The sequence below is a fragment of the Chanodichthys erythropterus genome, chromosome 24, assembly GCF_024489055.1.
Source record: "Chanodichthys erythropterus isolate Z2021 chromosome 24, ASM2448905v1, whole genome shotgun sequence".
NCBI classification, from domain to species: Eukaryota; Metazoa; Chordata; class Actinopteri; order Cypriniformes; family Xenocyprididae; genus Chanodichthys; species Chanodichthys erythropterus.
In genome coordinates, this window is record NC_090244.1 from 26,551,870 (window position 1) to 26,571,869 (window position 20,000).

Here is a 20,000-nt window from a genome sequence, read left to right on the forward strand (position 1 = left end):
TTGTTACGACTCCATGCGGAAACGGTAGCGCAACACAACAGGTATGACGTGACACACTGCCATAGGAATCTTGACCAATCAGAATCCAGCTAATCTCGACCAATCAAAATTCAGCTCCGCCCTCTGGATCTCGTGTTCTGCAATGAGGGGCTACTGAAATACCCTGTGAAGTCCACTTCGCAGTCCACTTGCGGTCGAATGGAACACACCTTATGTGTGTGTGTGTGTGTATATATATATATATATATAATGTATATACACAATGCTGTATAAATGTCACACGTTTATATATATATATATATATATATATATATATATATATATATATATATATATATATAATTTGTAACATTTGCACTTTTCTCAGCACTTTACATTTGATAAATTCAGCACAATATCAGTATCAGCACGAGTGTTAATTTTGTGAAATATTAAAATTAGTTAAAAGTACCACATAAAATTAATACCTGCATACTGCATAGGTACGGCGCATTTAAAGGTATATTTCACCCCAAACTAAAAATTCTGTCATGTACTCATGATTTTCATTCATCTTAGAAACACAAAACGAGACATTTTAATGAAATCTGAGAATACTTGTTTCATTTCAAGTCCAGGTAACCAAAACTTGAAAGATACAAAAAGATAAAATGAAGATCCGATCACAAATTTAAGCTTTTATTTACATATAAAAGAATGACTGTCACACACACAGAAAAGCTTGTGTGTGCATCACACACTAGAACAAACCTCACTGGTTTTCATTGTGCACACACAGGCTTCCTGTTTACCAAATGTAATGTACTCTATGCATGCGTGTATATGTAAATAAAAGAGTAATGTCTGCACACTGAGTTTACAGCTCCAAAAACATTTATTAATTAACAGCTCAAAGTTTCAACTGTCAGGTCTTCATCAGGAATAAAATTAAATCTGTTCATCATATACATCAATCATATCTCTTCACAAGACTTGGATTAAACTGCTCGATTCATAAGGATTCGTTTTACGACACCTTTAGAACCTTTTTGGAACAGTAGTTACCTGGACTTTAACTGGAAGGGATAGAAATCTCTCAGGTGTCAATAAAATGTCTTGTGTTTAGAAGATTCACAAAAGTCTTATGGGTTTAAAACAACAGAATTTTCATTTTTGGGCAAACTAACCCTTTAATTCTTGTATATTTACTTCACAGCATTCTTCATTTTTGTCTGATACATACACAGCATATTCAGAGAACATTATCCTTTGATTAAATCAAAATTGTTAATGTAACAACTACTGTTAGAAAATCAAGTGTATCCATTTTAAGCAGATTGGATTGGCTGAAGTAAATACAGCTGCACAAATTGTTTTAAAAGTCATTTTTTATCAGTTCAGGTCAGCGTGGGTTTCTTCAGAATGAATGACGGCTATGTCTAACACACTTCATTATTTGAACACATCTGCTTTAAATAAGTGAAATGTTGATGGTGAGCTTGACAAAATACACGGCCAGGGCATACTTCACCCGAATCAAAAGAGAAACCATCTGAATAGTTGTAAAATAGGCTTGATTTTCTTTATTTAAAACACGAATAAAGAAAATCAAGCCTGTTTTAGTAATATTAAGATTTTCCATTGTGACACTTTTCATGAAGAAAATCTAAAGATCATCATCAGCACAAATGATAGGCTTCATATTCTTCCCAAATGTCTTTCCTTTTAATTCTGGGGTGAAACACGACCCAGGCATGTTTTGATGAGATTCACCCAAACCACGTTCAGAAATTAAAGTGCTGAAATACTGAGCTGGACACAATACATACTCATAAAGCTCAAAATGATCTGTCACTAGAGGAGCGCTCGAAACAATCCACAGTATTGAGAATAAATTAAAATAAATACTCATTGTAATGTTGATAGCTCATTCGGAATAAAGGGCAGACAGGAAAAACAATTTCATAAAATGAACGCTTCAACAAATTTGATCATGTAAATGTAAACAAAACAAGCAAGCTTCATGCTCCGGTCTTTTCTATCGATTAACGTTAAACGGATGAATCTGTAGTGCTGGGTGATTAGAGATGTTAGATTAGATCACATGCTCCTGCTGTTCACTGCTGCGGGTTAGTTTAGAGTAGAAAGTCCAGGTTGAGTTGGGACAGCTACATATGAATCGATGTTTGAATTGAAAGTGTCGTGGTTCAGCCCTCCTGTCCAAAATCCTCTGTGAACTTCTTCACCTTCAGCAGGTCTTCTGTGTTGACGGTGGGGCGTGTGGTGGCCAACGAGCGCAGCATGTCAGACTACAAACAAACACACATGCAAACAAACCCGGTTACACAACAGCACGTGTGTGTGTGTTTGTATATATTTTTTTGTCAATAACAACAATTAGCAATAAATTTGCCATCTTATTCCTTTCATACATGAATTATGATATCCTCAGGATTTTTTTCATGTTTTTATTTCTCTTAGAGCATGAAAAACAAGATTTGAATTTTTATTATTTTTTTTTACACATTTTATAAAGATATTGTCAGATGTCCACTTGAATGCGTTTATCAGTCCCTTCCAGGATTTCGCAGGACTTTTTTCTGATATCTGCGGCTTAAAATGACTGATTTTGCGGCGGCTTTTCTCAAAATTTGCGCCATTTCTTGTGTCGTTTTTCAGTAAAAATACACCAGTCAATATTCTTCTAACATTTTTATTACTTTTCTGAGCTCAAGAACCACTGGGCTCTGTAATTTTTAAAAAGAGAACACTGATAATAACTTAAAATATAATTTCAACATTTTATTTCATATGTAATACCAAATAAAACAAACATTTATTTATTTATTTATTTTTTATTTTTTTTCTCCATTTTTTTTATAAAATGTTATATTGCAGTGTTTCCCAAATGATTTTGTGAAACTATGGGGGCATGGTTGTCAGGTACTCTAGGGGGGTCTGGGGGTATATGCTCCCCCTTTAGAAAGGTTTGTATATTTTATCAATCAATTTTGTATATTTTATAACAGGCTTTCATCTCTCATGCCAATTGCATTGCATTGTGTTTTGCCCCCCACAATAAAAATCATAGAGCTTTCATCATAAAACTAAGCATATCTACTTACCAAGACATATTATTAGGATATATAGAGTGACAAATTATATTTATATGCATTTTATGTAAGTAGTCTGTTGTACTGTTATAAAGATCTCATTGACTTACATTTTTGGTCATATAAATAACAACTGCAGCAATTTTTGCTCAGTTTTGGCCTCTGAATAAAATTTTCCCCTCCATACTCACCATATCATATTGTAAATCCTGGTGTATTAAATATATGACAAAACATGCAAATTTTTCTTTTATATTTTGTCTAAAGGTCAAAAAAAAAAAAACTTCTGTTCAAAAAAATTACTTATTTTCTGACTATTAGGCTGTTTAATTATTTCAGGCTTTACAGGGTTGATTAGTTTTTTTATAATACAACAAAAAAAAGAACCTTAAATATAATGGTGGCCTTCTTTTGAAGAATACACAAAATGTAAAATGTAAAAAGTGCAAAAGAACGTAACTATAAACAGGAGCGGGGTTGTTGCGGTGGTTGACTGGTTGTTGTGGTGTTTCCAAATAAATATTTACTATCACTTTTTATCAATTTAACACATCCGTGCTGAATAAAAGTACTAATTTAAAAAAAAAAAAAAATGTACTGACCCCAAACTTTTGAACGGTAGTGTATATTGTTACAAAAGATTTCTATTTTAAATAAATGCTGATTTTTTTTAACTTTTTATTAATCAAAGAATCCTGAAAAAGTATCACAGGTTATAAAATAATATTAAGCAGCACAACTGTTTCCAACATTGATAATAAATTAGCATATTACAATGATTTCTGAAGGATCATGTGACACTGAAGACTGGAGTAATGATACCGACCGATGACGAGGTCTAGTGCCACGAGATCTCGTGAGATTAAAATGTGACACGATTTCTCGTCGAGGTGAAAAGCTGTCTCATGATAGGATAGAATTAGGATAGAATATGCCACCCCTATGTTTACATTACGCCTCCACTGTCGTTTTTCTTTTATAGAAATAAAAAACATTTAATTCAGTTGGATAACAGTCGCTTCAATGCCATCCAGCTCATCCAACTCGAGCTGCAGAGTCGTACGTAGTAAGTGATGAAATGACTGATGAGACCATGGCAGAATATTCATTGCGCAACAGAGGCTAAGCGTCTGACAAATGTCTTATCTTGTAGGATTTACTCTCAGCACCGCCACTCCCTATTCACAGAGTACACATAATCACAAAATCGAATGCACATTCAAACGCGATTTCAATACCCCGCATTTTGAAAGTGGCTCCCTGATGCATGCAAATATCCCCCAATATGAAAGCTTTCTTAGGCTGGGCAGTGTAGTTGTGACCATCTCTCAGCTCTGTATCATGCTTAAAGAAAAATGTGGTGTCTATTTGCACTTTGAATAGTGAGAGAGTACTTTAATTATGGTTGACTCATTTTTATTTATACTGTTTTTATTTCTATGATCAATTTGTGGAAAGGAGTTCAGTTAGGAGGTCAAAAGTTGTAGAAGCTCATAAATCATGTACAGTAAGGTCTGAAGAGACCTTTTGTTGTCTTTTACTTTATATGATAATTCATGATAAAACTCAGAAAGTACAACCGAAATGACATTCATTATAGTTCAAACATTTCAAATGCACCTGCAGACTAATTTTCTAGTCGTGTATTTTGTCATTGAGGATTTCTGTAAAAATCTCATCTCGTCTTGTTCTCGTGAACTCAATCTCGTCACACCCCTACTAGACATGTGTTCAGAGACATGCTAAATGTGAAAAGAAGTAACTGATCTCACCATGCACACTATGGGCTCCAGTAGTTTGTCACTTGGTACATCCATCCAGGTCATCTCTATGGCATCAGGATCACCGGGAGAACACGGGGTCAGGAGGTCATCCACCATCACAGAACTGTTACTGCGAGATGGCCCTCGCACCTGATGAGCAAAGAGAGCAAAATACCCTAAAAAACATCAAACTCAAATGTTCTAGAAATATAATTTAAAATTTCATTTCAAAGCTACACACTTATGTATTTTAGTTAGCCATTTTCCCTCTAATGTATGTAATAACACTGCATGTTATTAATTCATTAGCTGTATCAAACCAGATACGCAATAGAAAGTTATCTCTGATTTACAAATGATTCATTCAATATATCAGTTATTTTGAACTGAAGGATAATGACACAGTCTTCTGTAGAGCTGCCTTTGAAGTTGTTTAATAAATGAACTTTGCAACATTGACAGTTATTGAACGAGTTGAATCAACACTGATTTGAACTGAGTAGAATAATAACATTATTGTCTTCTGCAGAACTGCTTATAGCGGAAACAAATCAGTTTTATAACTGATGCACTTGATGAAACCACTGATAACTTGTTACCTTTTTGAAGTGCGTGGCTGACTGCACTTTCCTGACAGGCTGCATGAGAGCATCTCGTACTATGACGCTTATATCGGCTCCAGAATATCCATCTGTTTTGCGGGCCAACTGACGCAGGTCTGCCTCCGTCAGACTGTGAGGAGTGTTACCTAGATGTAAGCGGAACATGGCCGATCTCGCAGGCTCCTCTGGGAGTGGGATGTAGATGCGCTTCTCAAACCTGCACATGGGGAGTATTTTATAACATGCAGATTAAAGAGTTTGGTTAAAAACATGATCTTTGTTTTTACATTGAAAGCATTCATCACACTGACCTCCTGCGAATAGCAGCATCAAGGACCCAGGGAATGTTAGTAGCACCGAGAACTAATATCCCATCACTGCTATTACCAACACCTGCCAAAGAGAGACGCCAGCAAACCATTAAACAATTTTAAGACATGGATGAGTTTGCAACAGATTATGAGGAAATCCTGTATATGGGTTAATGATTTTTTTTTTAATTAGGTTTAAAATGTATGCGCTAACTACTATATAAAAAAAAAAAAAAAAAAACTGTAAACACCTTTCATATTCCCTGAACAGTTTTGACCTGGTGGAATGTGAACTTATAAAACAGTCTTAACTTAAAGGATTAGTTCACTTTCAAATTAAAATTTCCTGATAATTTACTCACCCCCATGTCATCCAAGATGTTCATGTCTTTCTTTCTTCAGTCGAAAAGAAATTAAGGTTTTTGATGGAAACATTCCAGGATTTTTCTCCATATAGTGGACTTCAATGGCCTCCAGACGGTTGAAGGTCAAAATTAGTTTCATTGCAGCTTCAAATTGTTCTACAGGATCCCAGATGAGAAAAAAAGGGTCTTATCTAGAGAAACCATCACTCATTTTCTAAAAAAAAAAAATTTAATTATATACATTTTAACTATAAATGCTCATCTTGAACTAGCTCTCTTCTTCTTCTTCTTCATTAGAATTCCAGCAGTGTAGACACTGCTAAGTGTATTAATGCCCTCCACAGGTCAGAGTTTGAACTAGTTGTTATATACTTGCACTAGCTTATTGTATATGACAATTTAGTTCAAACTTTGACCTGTGGAGGGCAGTAATACACTTAGCAGTGTCTACACTGCTGGAATTCTAATGAAGAAGAAGAAGAAGAGAGCTAGTTCAAGATGAACATTTATGGTTAAAACGTATATAATTTGTAATTTTTTTTAGAAAATGAGTGATGGTTTCTCTAGATAAGACTGTTATTCCTCGTCTGGGATCGTGTAGAATGTTTTAAAGCTGCACTGAAACTGTAATTTTTGAAGTCCACTATAAGGAGAATAATCTTGGAATGTTTTCATCAAAAACCTTCATTTCTTTTAGATTGAAGAGAGAAGGACATGGACATCTTGGATGACATGGAGGTGAGTAAATTATCAGGAAAATTTAATTTGAAAGTGAACTAATCCTTCAATATTTTTCAACTAAAACCATACTGTATCTGATCAGTCACTTCTCATTAATGAGTGTGCTGTGTTTTACTATGTTATTACTACATTTACCCCATTTTGAATTAATTAAAAACATTGAGAAGCTCTTTAAAATTTAAACATTTACAAGAACTACAGCAAAACCACTGAGATGCAAAACTATATATATTTTCAAAATTCATGAGAAATTTTATTTGAATATATCATTATATGAAATTTATAAGAACATATAAATTTATAATTACCAGTATTAACGCCACTGGAATGTATTTAATTTAATTAAATTTTCATATTCTACCAACAGCCTGAATCAGCATGCTTCATCAACTGGTAGCAGTAGAGTGAAATGTGGACTTTTCTTTTTTCAAATTTAGACTATTTGGAACTTTAGCTCAACACCCACTTGGACTGTAGTTCAGCTGATATACTTTATGTCAATTTCATCTTTTGATTATATATAGTGTCTTTGTATGTGCAAAATTCAGTCCTAAAAGTGTGATATACAGTATTTTTTAAAACAAATCTAACTCAACTAAATCTAAATCAGCATAATTTCATTTCTGGGTCAAAACTGACCCAAATGTGAAAGGTGTAACACCAATTCTGGATGAACTGATCTGTATCAGCCAATAAAAGCAATTATTTTCACTATCCAACTGCATATTGTTTAAAAACAGCTGATGATCAGGGACAATTATATGCCATCAATCAAAAGAGGGCTGAAAAACTTGTCAGACTGCAACTAATACTGCATGTGAAGAAAATGTCTATAGTGTTGAATTTAGTGCTGTTAAAGTTAAAGCGAAATTAAAGCACTGACAGTTAAAAAAAGTGACGTTAAAGCAGGCTTTATTTGAATCACCTGTAGTTCAAGCCAGGATTGCCATGTCCGCAGTTTTTCTCTACACCAAACATTATTTGTACCGTGCCTCCCTTCCAATAATCACAATACTTTGTGCTTTGTTACTTCTAACCAGGAAAACGACCCAAGGGGAACCATTAGTTCTCGGGGAACCACCCTGGTAGCTAGTTCCTAGAATTAAGTTCCTGGATCTACCCGGTGTGAAAGCCCCTAATGTTTCAACTGCAGAAATATGTCAATAAACAGCTTCTGAACAATGTCACTTAACCCTGCATTTACCTCAGGTTGTTAGTCAGCTATAAAAAACATGAGTTATTAGAGATTATTAGCTTATTTGCTGTTATTTATAATATGAATGTTTGAATATACTGTATTTGTGTTTATGATAACCTTATGTGCAACTGAGTTGTATACGAACATTTGAGTTGAGTAATTATATCTGAAAACAAATAGCAGCTGAATATAATAGTTTGGGCTCTGTTGTTAATTTTAACCTATAATATTAAAGTAATATACCAAATGAAAGGGTTCCCTATATAGTTTACAGCAGTGGTCACCAACCTTTTTAAGCCCAAGATCCCTGACCTCGACCTTTTTGAAAGACAAGATCTACTTCATAGAAAAAGACAGCCCAGATTGTATTTAGTATTTTTTTCGTGGTCAATGTAGATTCTGATTTATTTAGCGTTTTTATTTATTTATTTTTTACAAGCAAATTGGCCGATTCTGATACTGGTTGCAGATATTTATTATTAATATTATTATAATAAACAAAAATATATAGCCATTTCAAATTAGAGGGAACCACTGCTTTTTAATCACAATCCAAACAAAGATGCTATGCACGTTGCATGAACAGTTGTTTTCCCTCCTGAAAAATCCAGCTAAAACCAGCCTAAAATGGTCAGGCTGGTTTTAACTGGTCTCCTAGCCTGGTCATAGCTGGTTTTAGAGGGGTTTTGACTTTTGACCAGCTTAAACCAGCTGAACACCTGCTAAGCCCGGCTGGGAGACAAGCTAAAACCAGCTACTTCCATCTTAAACCAGCTAAGACCAGTCAACCAGCTTAGGCTGGTTTTAGCTGGATTTTTCAGCAGGGTTTTTATTTGAATTAGATTTAATTTCAAGATTTAAAGCAAAAACAGTACGGTCTGACTTTATCTTTGTGAAATTATAAATGCTACACACAAAAAAAAGGCATGAAAAAAAAAAAAACAGCAGGCTGAATGAGATGCAGATTCACTCTCTGACAGCAGGTGGCGCTTATGGATCAGCAGTGATACAGCGTTTCCTTGGTTACCGCTGTAAACAAAGCTAAAATGCGCTAATAATTAGCTACTTTATTCGGAAGTAAGAGGAAAATAAAATGCCATTGCCATCGAAATCTTCCTGAAGACTGATCTCCTTTTAGAGATGAATTCCTAATCCCTCACCCCCAATTCAATATTTATATTTTATTCCTATATTTCGAGCATCGTGAACAGTGAGCTGCTCTGCCTGCTACAGAATTTTCTCCTCTTCGCGTACGTCTTCAGCGTCTCTGGCCTCTTGTTAACGGCCGTTTACAAACTCAGACGTAATGTGGGCTATTTACCTTTATCTGTCTGCCCCAGTAGTTCCAGAAAATAACAAAAAAATAAATACAAAAATACAGTACAAAGACTGGAGAAATGTAATGTATTTTTGTACTCATATTTCTGTTATTTTCGCGAGCTACTGGAACAGTGATAAAGATCGACCGGTCGATCGCGATCGACGGGTTGGCGACCACTGGTAACCTTTCGTGTTGTCTTTTCATGTTTTAGAAAAACTTTTAAAACATTTACAAGTTTTAATTGAATCACTCTAATAATGTCAAGTGGAGTAATCACGTAATAACATATTTTCTTGATCCATACAAGTTTTCAAACATATTTTGAAGGTAGAATGTATTTTTGACAAATACCATGAATACTGTGCGTGAACAAAATTATTAATATCAGGTTTTCCTGGGGTTGTGCCAGTAGACAACCTTGAAGGTGCCGAAGAACATGTTTTCAAAATACCCCATAGTTTTGTTTTTATTAATTTTTTTAACTGCCTACCATTATAAATGCGCCAATTCAGGGTACGTGGCTCCTTTAAATCTCGTGCTCTCCGCCTACAGAGCTCGCGCTTGCCTTAAACACTATAAACAAAGTTCACACAGCTAATATAACCCTCAAAATGGATCTTTACAAAGTGTTCGTCATGCAGCATGTGTAATCGCGTAAGTATGTTTTTTTTTTGGATGTTTACATTTGATTCTGAATGAGTTTGATAGTGCTCCGTGGTTAACGGCTAATGCTACACTTCAATAAAGAATGAAGTTGTGTTTATGAATTATACAGACTGCAAGTGTTTAAAAATGAAAATAACGACAGTCTTGTCTCCGTGAATATAGTGAGAAACGATGGTAACTTTAACCACATTTAACAGTATATTAGCAACATGCTAACGAAACATTTAGAAAGACAATTTACAAATATCACTAAAAATAACATGTAATCATGGATCATGTCAGTTATTATTGCTCCATCTGCCATTTTTCGCTAGTCTTGCTTGCTTACCTAGTCTGATGATTCAGCTGTGCACAGATCCAGACGTTAATACTGGCTGCCCTTGTGTAATGCTTTGAACATGAGCTGGCATATGCAAATATTGGGGGTGTACATATTAATGATCCTGACTGTTATGTAACAGTCGGTGTTATGTTGAGATTCGCCTGTTCCTCAGAGGTCATTTAAACAAATGAGATTTACACAAGAAGGAGGAAATAATGGAGTTTGAAACTCACTGTATGTCATTTCCATGTACTGAACTCTTGTTATTCAAATATGCCAAGGTAAATGGTAATTTTCTTTCCTTTTTTTTAAATCCATATTTAACAAGTTATGAAGTAAAATATGTAGCTTCCGCCAGACCGCCTTCTGTATTCAACGTACGAAGAAAGTGTAAAACTCTTGCAGTTCAAAAATCTTACGCTAAGTCCTACACATTCCCTATTCAACTTACGAAAAGAGCTTAACTTCAATTTCTTCGTAACTTCAATACGGAAGTCAGTCTGGTGAAAGTTAGATATTTTACTTCATAACTTGTTAAATATGGATTTTTTTTTTTAATGTACGCAAATGCATCGCTTCACTTCAGAAGAACTTTATTAAGCCCCCAGAGCCGTGTGGAGTATGTTTATGATGGATGGATAGATGTGGATGGAGACAATTTCTTCAGCTCATATTCGTGACCCCTGTTCACTGCCATTATAAAGCTCAGATGCATCAGGATATGTATTACTCTGATGATTATGTTCAACAGAAAGAAGACAGTCATATACACCTAGGATGGTTTGAGGGTGTGTAAAGCTTGGGCTAATTTTCATTTGAAAGTGAACTAATCCTTTAACTAATCTTGCCATTTTACTTTAAACATTGAAAACTTGTAACATCTGTATGCAATGCATTTTTAATGTTATTTTAAGTAGCTGAAGTATTTTTAAAATATATTAAATAGTAGAAAAATAGATCCAGAGACATGACGTAAGTCATGTCACAGCCCACGAATGAAATGACAACTGCTAAGCAATACAGCTGCTTGACCACTGGATCTGCTGGATCATTTTTCACAGCTCACAAACTGAGGGTTTCTCACCCTGCATCTGCACCAGGAACTCCGTCTTGATCCTCCGAGCCGCTTCACTTTCATTCTCATTTCTGGATCCACAGAGAGAATCCACCTCATCTATGAAGATGATGGACGGCTTATGCTGGCGAGCCAGATCAAACAGATTCTTCACCAGTCTGAAAGACAAAATAAATTATTCAAAGAGTCCTGCACCTCACGCAGACTGTTAGTAAAGTGAGCAAAGACTGAAACTCACTTTTCACTCTCGCCGAGCCACTTAGACATGAGATCAGAGGAAGACACAGAGAAGAAAGTGGAGTTATTGGCCTCGGTGGCGACAGCTTTGGCCAGATAAGACTTTCCTGTGCCGGGGGGTCCAAACAGAAGAATGCCCCTCCATGGAGTGCGCTTTCCTGCATCAAAATGTATTCACAGGTTGTAGTCTTTAAAAAAATTTAAATAAACAGCATCTTGAATCATTAAAATAATGAGCTTAAATATGATCACGTTAATTTTCTTTTTTTTTTTTTCTTTTACATATTAATTTGTAACACAGATTACTTACAAATCTTTCTGCCATCATTTGGTATAAGAAACAAGCACTATGTTTGGAGTTGGTGAGATTGTTCCAGTTTTTGAAAGGAAAGAAATCTCTTATGCTCATCATGCCTGCATTTATTTGAAAAATACAGTAAAAACAGTTACGTAATTTAATGTGTAATTTATGCAAATGTTATGTATTCCTGTGACGCAAAGCTGCATGTTTAGTAGCCATTACTCCAGTCTTCAGTGTCACATGATCCTTCAGAAATCATATTAATGCTGACTGGGTGCTCAATAAGCATTTCTTATTATTGTCACACTTGAAAACATCTGTGTTGCTTGATATTTTTTGGAAACCGTGGAAAAAAAGGATTTTTCAGGATTTTTTGATGAATTAAAATAATAAAAAAAAAACAGCTTGTACAGTTCTTCACTGTCATCCTTCATCCTTGCTTAATAAAAGAATTCATGTCTTTAAAAAAAAATCTTACTGACTCCAAACATTTGAATGGTAGTGTACATATGTGTGCCAACAGAAACAGAACCATTTAAGTATTTAAACCAGCGGTCTTCAACCCTGCTCCTGGGGACCCATGGTGCTCCGAAATCGCATACTTTATAGTAGGTACTACATATGGTTTGAAACTTACTTCGTGACCATTAAAAAAGTATGTATGAGTGTATGAATGAAATTCGGATGCACTATATCCACCATGTTGTCATTGTCAGTTGCATCGCTTCAGTACCATTCACAATTCCTCTCCCGTGGCCTCATGGAATAACAAAGTGTCCATCAAATGCGCATTTCAGAATCTCGCCGGAAGTAGAAGGTCATCTGAGTACTTTTTTCACCTACTGTTTTGTGAATACTATAAATTTGGACACACTACTCGACTCACATACTGTTTTTAGCCTACTATATAGTATGGAAGGGGCATATTCAAATGCAGCGCCACTGTCCAGCAGAGATTAGCTCCAATCAAACACACCTGAACCAGCTTATCAAGCTCTTCAGAATGGAAAAAGAAAAAAGAAAAAAAGAGAGAGGAGAGAGGCTGAAGACCTCTGATTTTAAGCAAAGACTATAGGATAACACAAGACGCGTCACTCGTGTTTTGAATGGGAGAAAATGCAATGCGCAATATGGCGGAATAAGTCCCACTTTCTAAATAAGAGCCAATCGCCGATTGGTAATGTCATCGCGTCACTGGAACGGCAGTTAGAAGCTCCGGTTCCTATAGAAACAGTCAGATGCGTGCCTCCGAAATGACTGTGAATGCGCATTAGCTTGATACAGCCTGAAAAATACATTTTTTTGTCATGATTCGAGCATTTAGAAACAAAATTTATAATACAGTTGTCAGATTTCATTGGTGATTTCATCGAAAGCTTGGCAAACAGCTTTGGAGAATTTGGTGTTTCCACATTCAGAGATAAAAGATAGGAGCGGCACTTGAATGCCCGAGAGGCGTTTCAAAGATGGCCGCCGAGTGAAATGACTTGTCTTAAAGGGACTTTGTTTAAAGAGAAAAAGAATTTACAAGTGTTTCTAATCATCCCCGGTCTCTCCTAAGAAAAAAAACATGTGAATGCTACATAATTGATTTCTAGGACACAGGCTGACCTGTGAACAGGTGTGGAAATTTGATGGGTAGAATGACAGCTTCCTTCAGGGCTTCTTTTGCCCCCTCCAGTCCGGCCACATCACTCCACCTCACATTGGGCTTCTCCATGACAATCGCACCTGAAAACATCAACAAACGCCTCATCATTATGGTCATTATCAAAACAGCAGGAGCTTACACAAATGAAACATACAAGACATGCATACTCACCCATCAGATGCTCCTGGAGTTTCTTTTTCTCTGGATTTTCTCCCTCACTGTCACTGTCACTTCTGCACACACACAATATCAGTGTGAGCGATGCATTATCCTTGATTAAACAACAAGATCCAGCAAATCAAATAATAAATGAAAGCATACTTGTCATTGCCTTGTGTTTCCTTCACTGGTTTCTTGCCCTGTTTGTCCTTGTTTTTCAAGTAGTCCTTGAGTTTCTCGGCTCTGTCCAGATACTGCATACACTTCCCACGTATGCTTTCCTTTGCCTTGTCACTGTGTGCTTCATCTGAGACACAAAAAGGATCACAGGTGCCTCTTGTAATCAAAGGTGCCTCCTATCTCTTGAAATCTTTCGTAAGAAATGTTGTATTTACACATTTAGAATATTGAGAAAATGTCATTACATTCTGATCCAACTTTCATTAAAAAACTTAAACCATCATTAAGTCAGCATGAAATGCCCCTCACAAGCCTTTTTGGACGAAAGATTCCATGAAAGAAGCCACAGATGAGAATCCATGAACTGCATTATTAGACCGTTTTCTAAGGCTGCGCCTGCGCGATGTATTAAGACCAATTAAAAATTAAAATATAGCATAGCGACAGTGAAATAGCAAAGGTTGTGATTCCATTAAATAAATCACTAGGCCGGTGGCGCCCTCTGCAGGCATTTGTTATAATGCATAATGCATTTTCTATTTTTATTACCACAGAAAAAATCTGATTATTCAATTAATTGTCAAAATAATAACTCGAATACCAAAATAATCGTTAGTGACAGCACTACTATGCATAGATTGTCTCTTCTTTTTCTGCGCTTTTTCCTGTTGTGGTGGTTAGCAAACAGTGTTGCATTACCACACGTGCTCCCTTCTGGATTGGAGTGTGGATCACCTGTGACTGACTGTATTTGCCGTCTGACTGTGATGGTTCGGGAGGAATACATGTACTGTTACACCCCTACTGTGTGGTAATATTAGCTATAGTAACAGGACAGTTTTGAGTGTCATTGTTTGTCTGGAGCTGGTGTGCTGCTGCTGCTTTGATTTCATTTTGAATAACATTCAGCAGATGTAGTTCACCAATAAGACTGACTCACATTTGATGGCGTGCAGGAAATACTCCACAGCATGCTGGTAGAGTCTCAGTGCCTCCTCATAGTTCTTGGCCTTGTCCTCCTCTGTGGCTTTAGTCACCAGCTCAATCGCTTTCTGAGCAAGAAAAGAAATGTAGAGTTACTGAAGGCTCTGTGTAATGACAGAGCAGAATATTATTTATAAACGGTAATTACAGGCCAACTCAACCAGAGATCCATTAAAGAAAAACAAGTCAAATATTTACTAATAAAATCTATTCTTTCTTGAAGGGTGTTTAAAATGACATTTTCCAGTTAAAGGAGACCAATTATGCAGTTTTTCATTAAATGTAATATAATGCTGCCTTCACGTGCTATACGAAATGTGATCATTTCCACTTCTGAAGTCGTGATTACGAGCTCATTGCATTCAGGTTTAGAAATGGGAGGGCATTCATGTGCAGTTTTTCCCTAGGAAACTCATATTTACGATAATTCCAAGAGCATGTGAAGGTAGCATAAGTCTCTGGTGTCTCCAGAATGTGTCTGTGAAGTTTCAGCTCAAAATACCCCACAGATCATTTATTATAGCTTGTCAAATTCGCTCTTATTTGGGTGTGAGCAAAAATACATCTTTTGTGTGTGTCCCTTTAAATGCAAATGAGCTGCTGCTCCCGGCCCCCTTTCCAGAAGAGGGCGGAGCTTTAACAGCTCATGCTTCGGTTGATCAACAACAACAAAGCTGGAGAATCTCACGCAGCCAAAATGAGGATTTGTCAGTAACGGTGTTCAGCCTTACATTGTTCAATGTATGGAGAGACTCAGGAAGAAGTTAAAACTTTTAGAATGAAACTGGGTGTTTCTGAATGGTTAGTGGATAAATTTATGTAGTTGCTGTGGAGTTGATTCAACTCATCCACTAGCATGTGCCGTCATGTTAATCTTTTGTGCATTGATTTGACCCTCGTTTGTGAAGCAGTCTGGTGTAAAATGATTTGCGCAAATATATAACACTTTATCGACTTTCTTCTGCACATTTTCTTCATAAATTAAATTGAACCATGGGGTCCTCAGTAACTCTTATGTTCATTGGCACATCCAATAACAGAACAATTGTAATGTTTTTTTTGCGCAAACATTGTACATCTCCAGCTGCTAAAGCGAGGAAACAGTAATGCTGTGGTTCACTCAGGGCGGTGTCTATGCTAATAGGGCAGATCGTCACCAGTCATGGGCAGGGCTTCACCATACTCTTACGAAAGAGTAGGGGGAAATCTGGAACCACACATTCGGAGAGACTGTGTATGGGGATTATAATAAAGGAGTGGGTGTTTTTTTTTAACATTATAGGCTGGTTGACACATTGTGGACACCTTATACAAGTGAATGCAGGTCCCCTTTAATATTTAAAGCAAGAGTAGAGTTTTAAAAAAAGACTTTCGGTCTTTGCAGTATTAATTTGACTGTAAAGAAAGCTTATAAGTATATTAAAAGAAAACTGGTGTGCCAAAGTTTCAAAACATGTGTTGGACCAATGACAGTATTTTGAGTATTTCAAGCCCTCGGGATCAGTGCTTATGGTTTCATAAAAAAGGCCCAGTTCTGCACTGGATTTATAGAGCGTTTGAAACTGAAAGATGGAGCGGTCACAGCGATAATGATCCCGGTCATAAGTCGCAGCAGGTGGTGAGTAAAACTGCTTCAAATGTCTGTTTTTTTGGCAATATGCGCCTAAGTGCATATAATGTAAACAACATGAATGTAGTGAATTCGTAAATTCATCATTCACTATACGCTATATTCATTATAGTGGTTCATAAGTTATCCATGGATAATGTGATGGTGTGCTGTGTGTTTAAATACATCTGTTTAGCTGACCATTGATAGCTTGCAGATGATCTCTACTCAAAAGCTGCGCATGCTCGTCACTCGTTAGCTCTGCTCACACGGCACGCCTCCAGGTGCTCGGCTGTTTTCGGAAAGACTCAGTACAGCGTATGTATCTTTTATAAATATGATAAAACTAAAGACTTTTTGGAGATATGAAGGATGCACTCATACTCTATAGGTACTCAAGATTAACATGAGATTGGCAGAAACTGTGTGTGATCCCCCCTCCCCCCCTTTAAATCCCAAAGATATGAGGCTCTTTGTGAGGCTACATGTTAAAGTTTGTCAATTTTACACATTTTTATTGGCTAAAGACCAGATAGTATTTGTGCTGTTATTTTCCAACAAAACAAAGGCCTACAGTCCAAATTCTGTTGAAATTGGAAATATATCTTCAATTTTTACAAAAACAATGATGTAAAAGATCTTGAATTTTTAGTCCAAAAATACACTTTTTTAAAACTACAATATGCACATTTTTCGCCCCTAGAGGTCAACTCATTCAAAACAAATGTGTAGCTTGATGGCGCCTTGATTTCACGGAATCATGGGAGGTGTTGTCTTCACGTCTACAGCCGGTTGAAAAGAATCAGGACGGGACGGGCAGAAATCATGTTCATGGATAAGATTACTAACATTACTGTAGTATGAAGCAGAGAAGGGCGAGTGCTGCAGGAGATGAACAAGGCCACTGGAGCGATATAAGAGCTAATAAGAGACGAGTGCAACACGCCTCGAGAGCAGCAGGACTTTTATTATGCCTTGCGCTTCTTCCAGTCATTCGTATGTGGGGTAACGCAGCACTGTTTATCATATTAGATACATTTGTGTGTTGAAAGTTGTTATAATGCTACTATGTGAGTTCGCTCAGTGGCTGCTGTGAGACACTTGTTGCACAATGCAGTAAACTAGATCGATATCAGGCATGTTAAAACATAGTACTCGAGGTAAATCAAGAATATGAGATTTAAACAATAAGACTTACTGTGTTGAGCTATATAACATGATTAGTTTTCTGTCCATGAATGTATCCAAACAGTCGCTCATCTGTCTAATATAAAACATAATATATTTAAGCGGTTTTTGTGTTTCCATGGTTTCTACAAAATAAAACCGGAAACCGAGGGTAACGCAGGTATGATGTCTTTGATAAGCGACACACGGACATGTCCTGAGTCCTGGTTACAATTGCTTATTTCTCTGGATTTAAAGGCCCACATAAGAGTCTTGGAAGACGCAACATTATTCAATGTGTTGACGGAATTTTCAACTGAAACAGGAAGACAAGGGCAATATATTGAACAGCTCCGCCCCTTTTTTTTTAATTGCCAATAGCGTTTTGTTTATGTTACAGCTCAGCCAGAGCTGTTAAGACTCTGTAAAACCTCAGTTTCCTTCTAATCTCTAACCATCTCTCCTCATAATGTCCTTTATATAGCTTATATACAGCATTCTGTGCAGAATTCAAATGGGTTTGATATCTTTTGTGGTCTGTGCCGTCTCGTGCATATGATCCGCTCTGTGCTCTCGTGTCTCTGGGCCGGAGCAGACTGTGCTGCCCGCGTTGCAGCGGTTCATGTGACACTAACGCGAAAGCAGACTTCATTTGCATCAAAGGAAAGCATATTTACACTGTCTGAATCATTATGTGCCATTCACCTTGTAGAAACTAGTAAATGTGTGAACAAATGACAGATTTCGCGTGTAGAAGGAGGCGGGACTTCAGATTCTAGAGTGCATTTGATTGGACAGAAGATTTGATGAGAAGCTGTAGTGCGATGTGATGTCATGAAAATCCGTGACCCATTTTAGTGGAAGTGAGAGACTAAGTTTTGAATGCTTATATCTCCTAAATGTGAATTTTGTCATTTTTTTGGAACACACCAGCTTATTCATAACATTAAGGCTAACATATTCATACTAAAAGCTAAAAAACTTCTCTGAAGCATTTGGTATAATGTAGGCACACCAATCAACAAAATATATAACATTGTTCTAGTGGTTTTTGGATATTTGAATGCAAAAATTGTACATATTGTGCCTTTCAGAATAAGTAACACGTGGCTCTTTTGTTAAATTTCAAAAATGACTTTTTATCCTGTGGGTCAATTTTTGGGGTCTAATATACAATTGTATAATTATGCAATTGTTTTGGTTAAACATTGTTTATCAGATGTTCCTCTTCAGAATCAAACATAATTGTGTTTTGGACACAAAAATGGTCAAATTAATGAACAGACCCATGTCTAAATAAGTAAAGTCTATTCTAATTCAGAAACATTAAGGATATTCAGGTATTTTCAGTACATTTGGGAGTAATACTCACACAGCTTTTTGTCTTAGTCCTCAAACTAATAGCAAATTTTGCAAAATTCAACATTTTTGAAAAGGAATTCTGTGTACATATTGAGTAAAACAAGAATTTCAGCAATTATGTGTACATCTAACTTAAATTGTTTACCCTTTATACAGTATTTGGCCATTTACAAATAGACAAAAGAGTGTGTCAAAATTATACAACAGCTTTGTAGATTGTATTAAAAAATATTTTCCCTTCATTTTTTCTCGGAGTGAATATTGTATAAATGCTTAATTTCAGCAATTACATATACTGTGTACATTTGATTTACTGTCATTAAACTGTAGACCGACAGATCGATAGGCCTGCTGGGAATATATCTACATCAGCCGTTCAAAAAAACAATTCATTAATGCACTTACAAATACATTTCGCTTGACAGTGCTGCAAAATGCATCTTATATTCAATATCATGTTATAAATTAATCTAAACTGAAGTGAGGTTTTGTTTATATGGTTGCTTGTGTCCCTTTAACATATTCTCCGCCGATTTCTGGCATCAATTTTACAACTGTTCAAAGCTTCTGACGTGTGTGAATTATGAACTAACAGTAATTACCGTTTATTTGTTCAGTTAATAATATGGTTAAATAATAATGATGCTGAGCTAATGCTAATATAAACTCACCTGCAGTGTTGACGTTGTCATTTCATCTCACGCGCCCGCGGTTTCACTGCAGCTCCCTATTACTACCACTAATAATATATTCAAATTGCTCGTTAAATAACGACAACAGTAAAATAGTTAATTTAATAAAGGTTCATATAATGTGATATAAGCAAGCATAGAAACGGATGTTGCTACCCCCCAGTGTTCACTACTTTTCTGTCCGCCGGAAACAAGCTGAACA

At 36.3% G+C, this 20,000-nt stretch overlaps 1 protein-coding gene across 1 annotated transcript; it reads right to left on the reverse strand.

Moving 5' to 3' along the window:
• Positions 1-653: 653 nt before the first annotated feature.
• vps4a (vacuolar protein sorting 4 homolog A) lies at positions 654-19,955 on the reverse strand. The gene is made up of 11 exons (XM_067380126.1): positions 19,778-19,955; positions 14,925-15,036; positions 13,967-14,111; positions 13,817-13,878; positions 13,606-13,725; positions 11,695-11,851; positions 11,466-11,614; positions 5,769-5,850; positions 5,455-5,674; positions 4,865-5,005; positions 654-2,288 (listed from the first exon to the last, which is right to left on the reverse strand). The coding sequence occupies exons 1-11, from the start codon at positions 19,796-19,798 to the stop codon at positions 2,187-2,189; spliced, it is 1,311 nt and encodes a 436-aa protein (XP_067236227.1). The 5' UTR covers positions 19,799-19,955; the 3' UTR covers positions 654-2,186.
• Positions 19,956-20,000: the final 45 nt, after the last annotated feature.

What these genes read in the sequence shown, in the direction of transcription:
- vps4a (XM_067380126.1), bottom strand. Translation starts at nt 19,798, where the DNA reads ATGACAACGTCAACACTGCAG. An exon ending in TTTCCTGCACGCCATCAAAT is followed by an intron (nt 14,112 to 14,924) that starts GTGAGTCAGTCT and finishes TTTGTGTCTCAG; the next exon opens with ATGAAGCACACAGTGACAAG. An exon ending in TGGAGCCCATAGTGTGCATG is followed by an intron (nt 2,289 to 4,864) that starts GTGAGATCAGTT and finishes GTTTGTTTGTAG; the next exon opens with TCTGACATGCTGCGCTCGTT.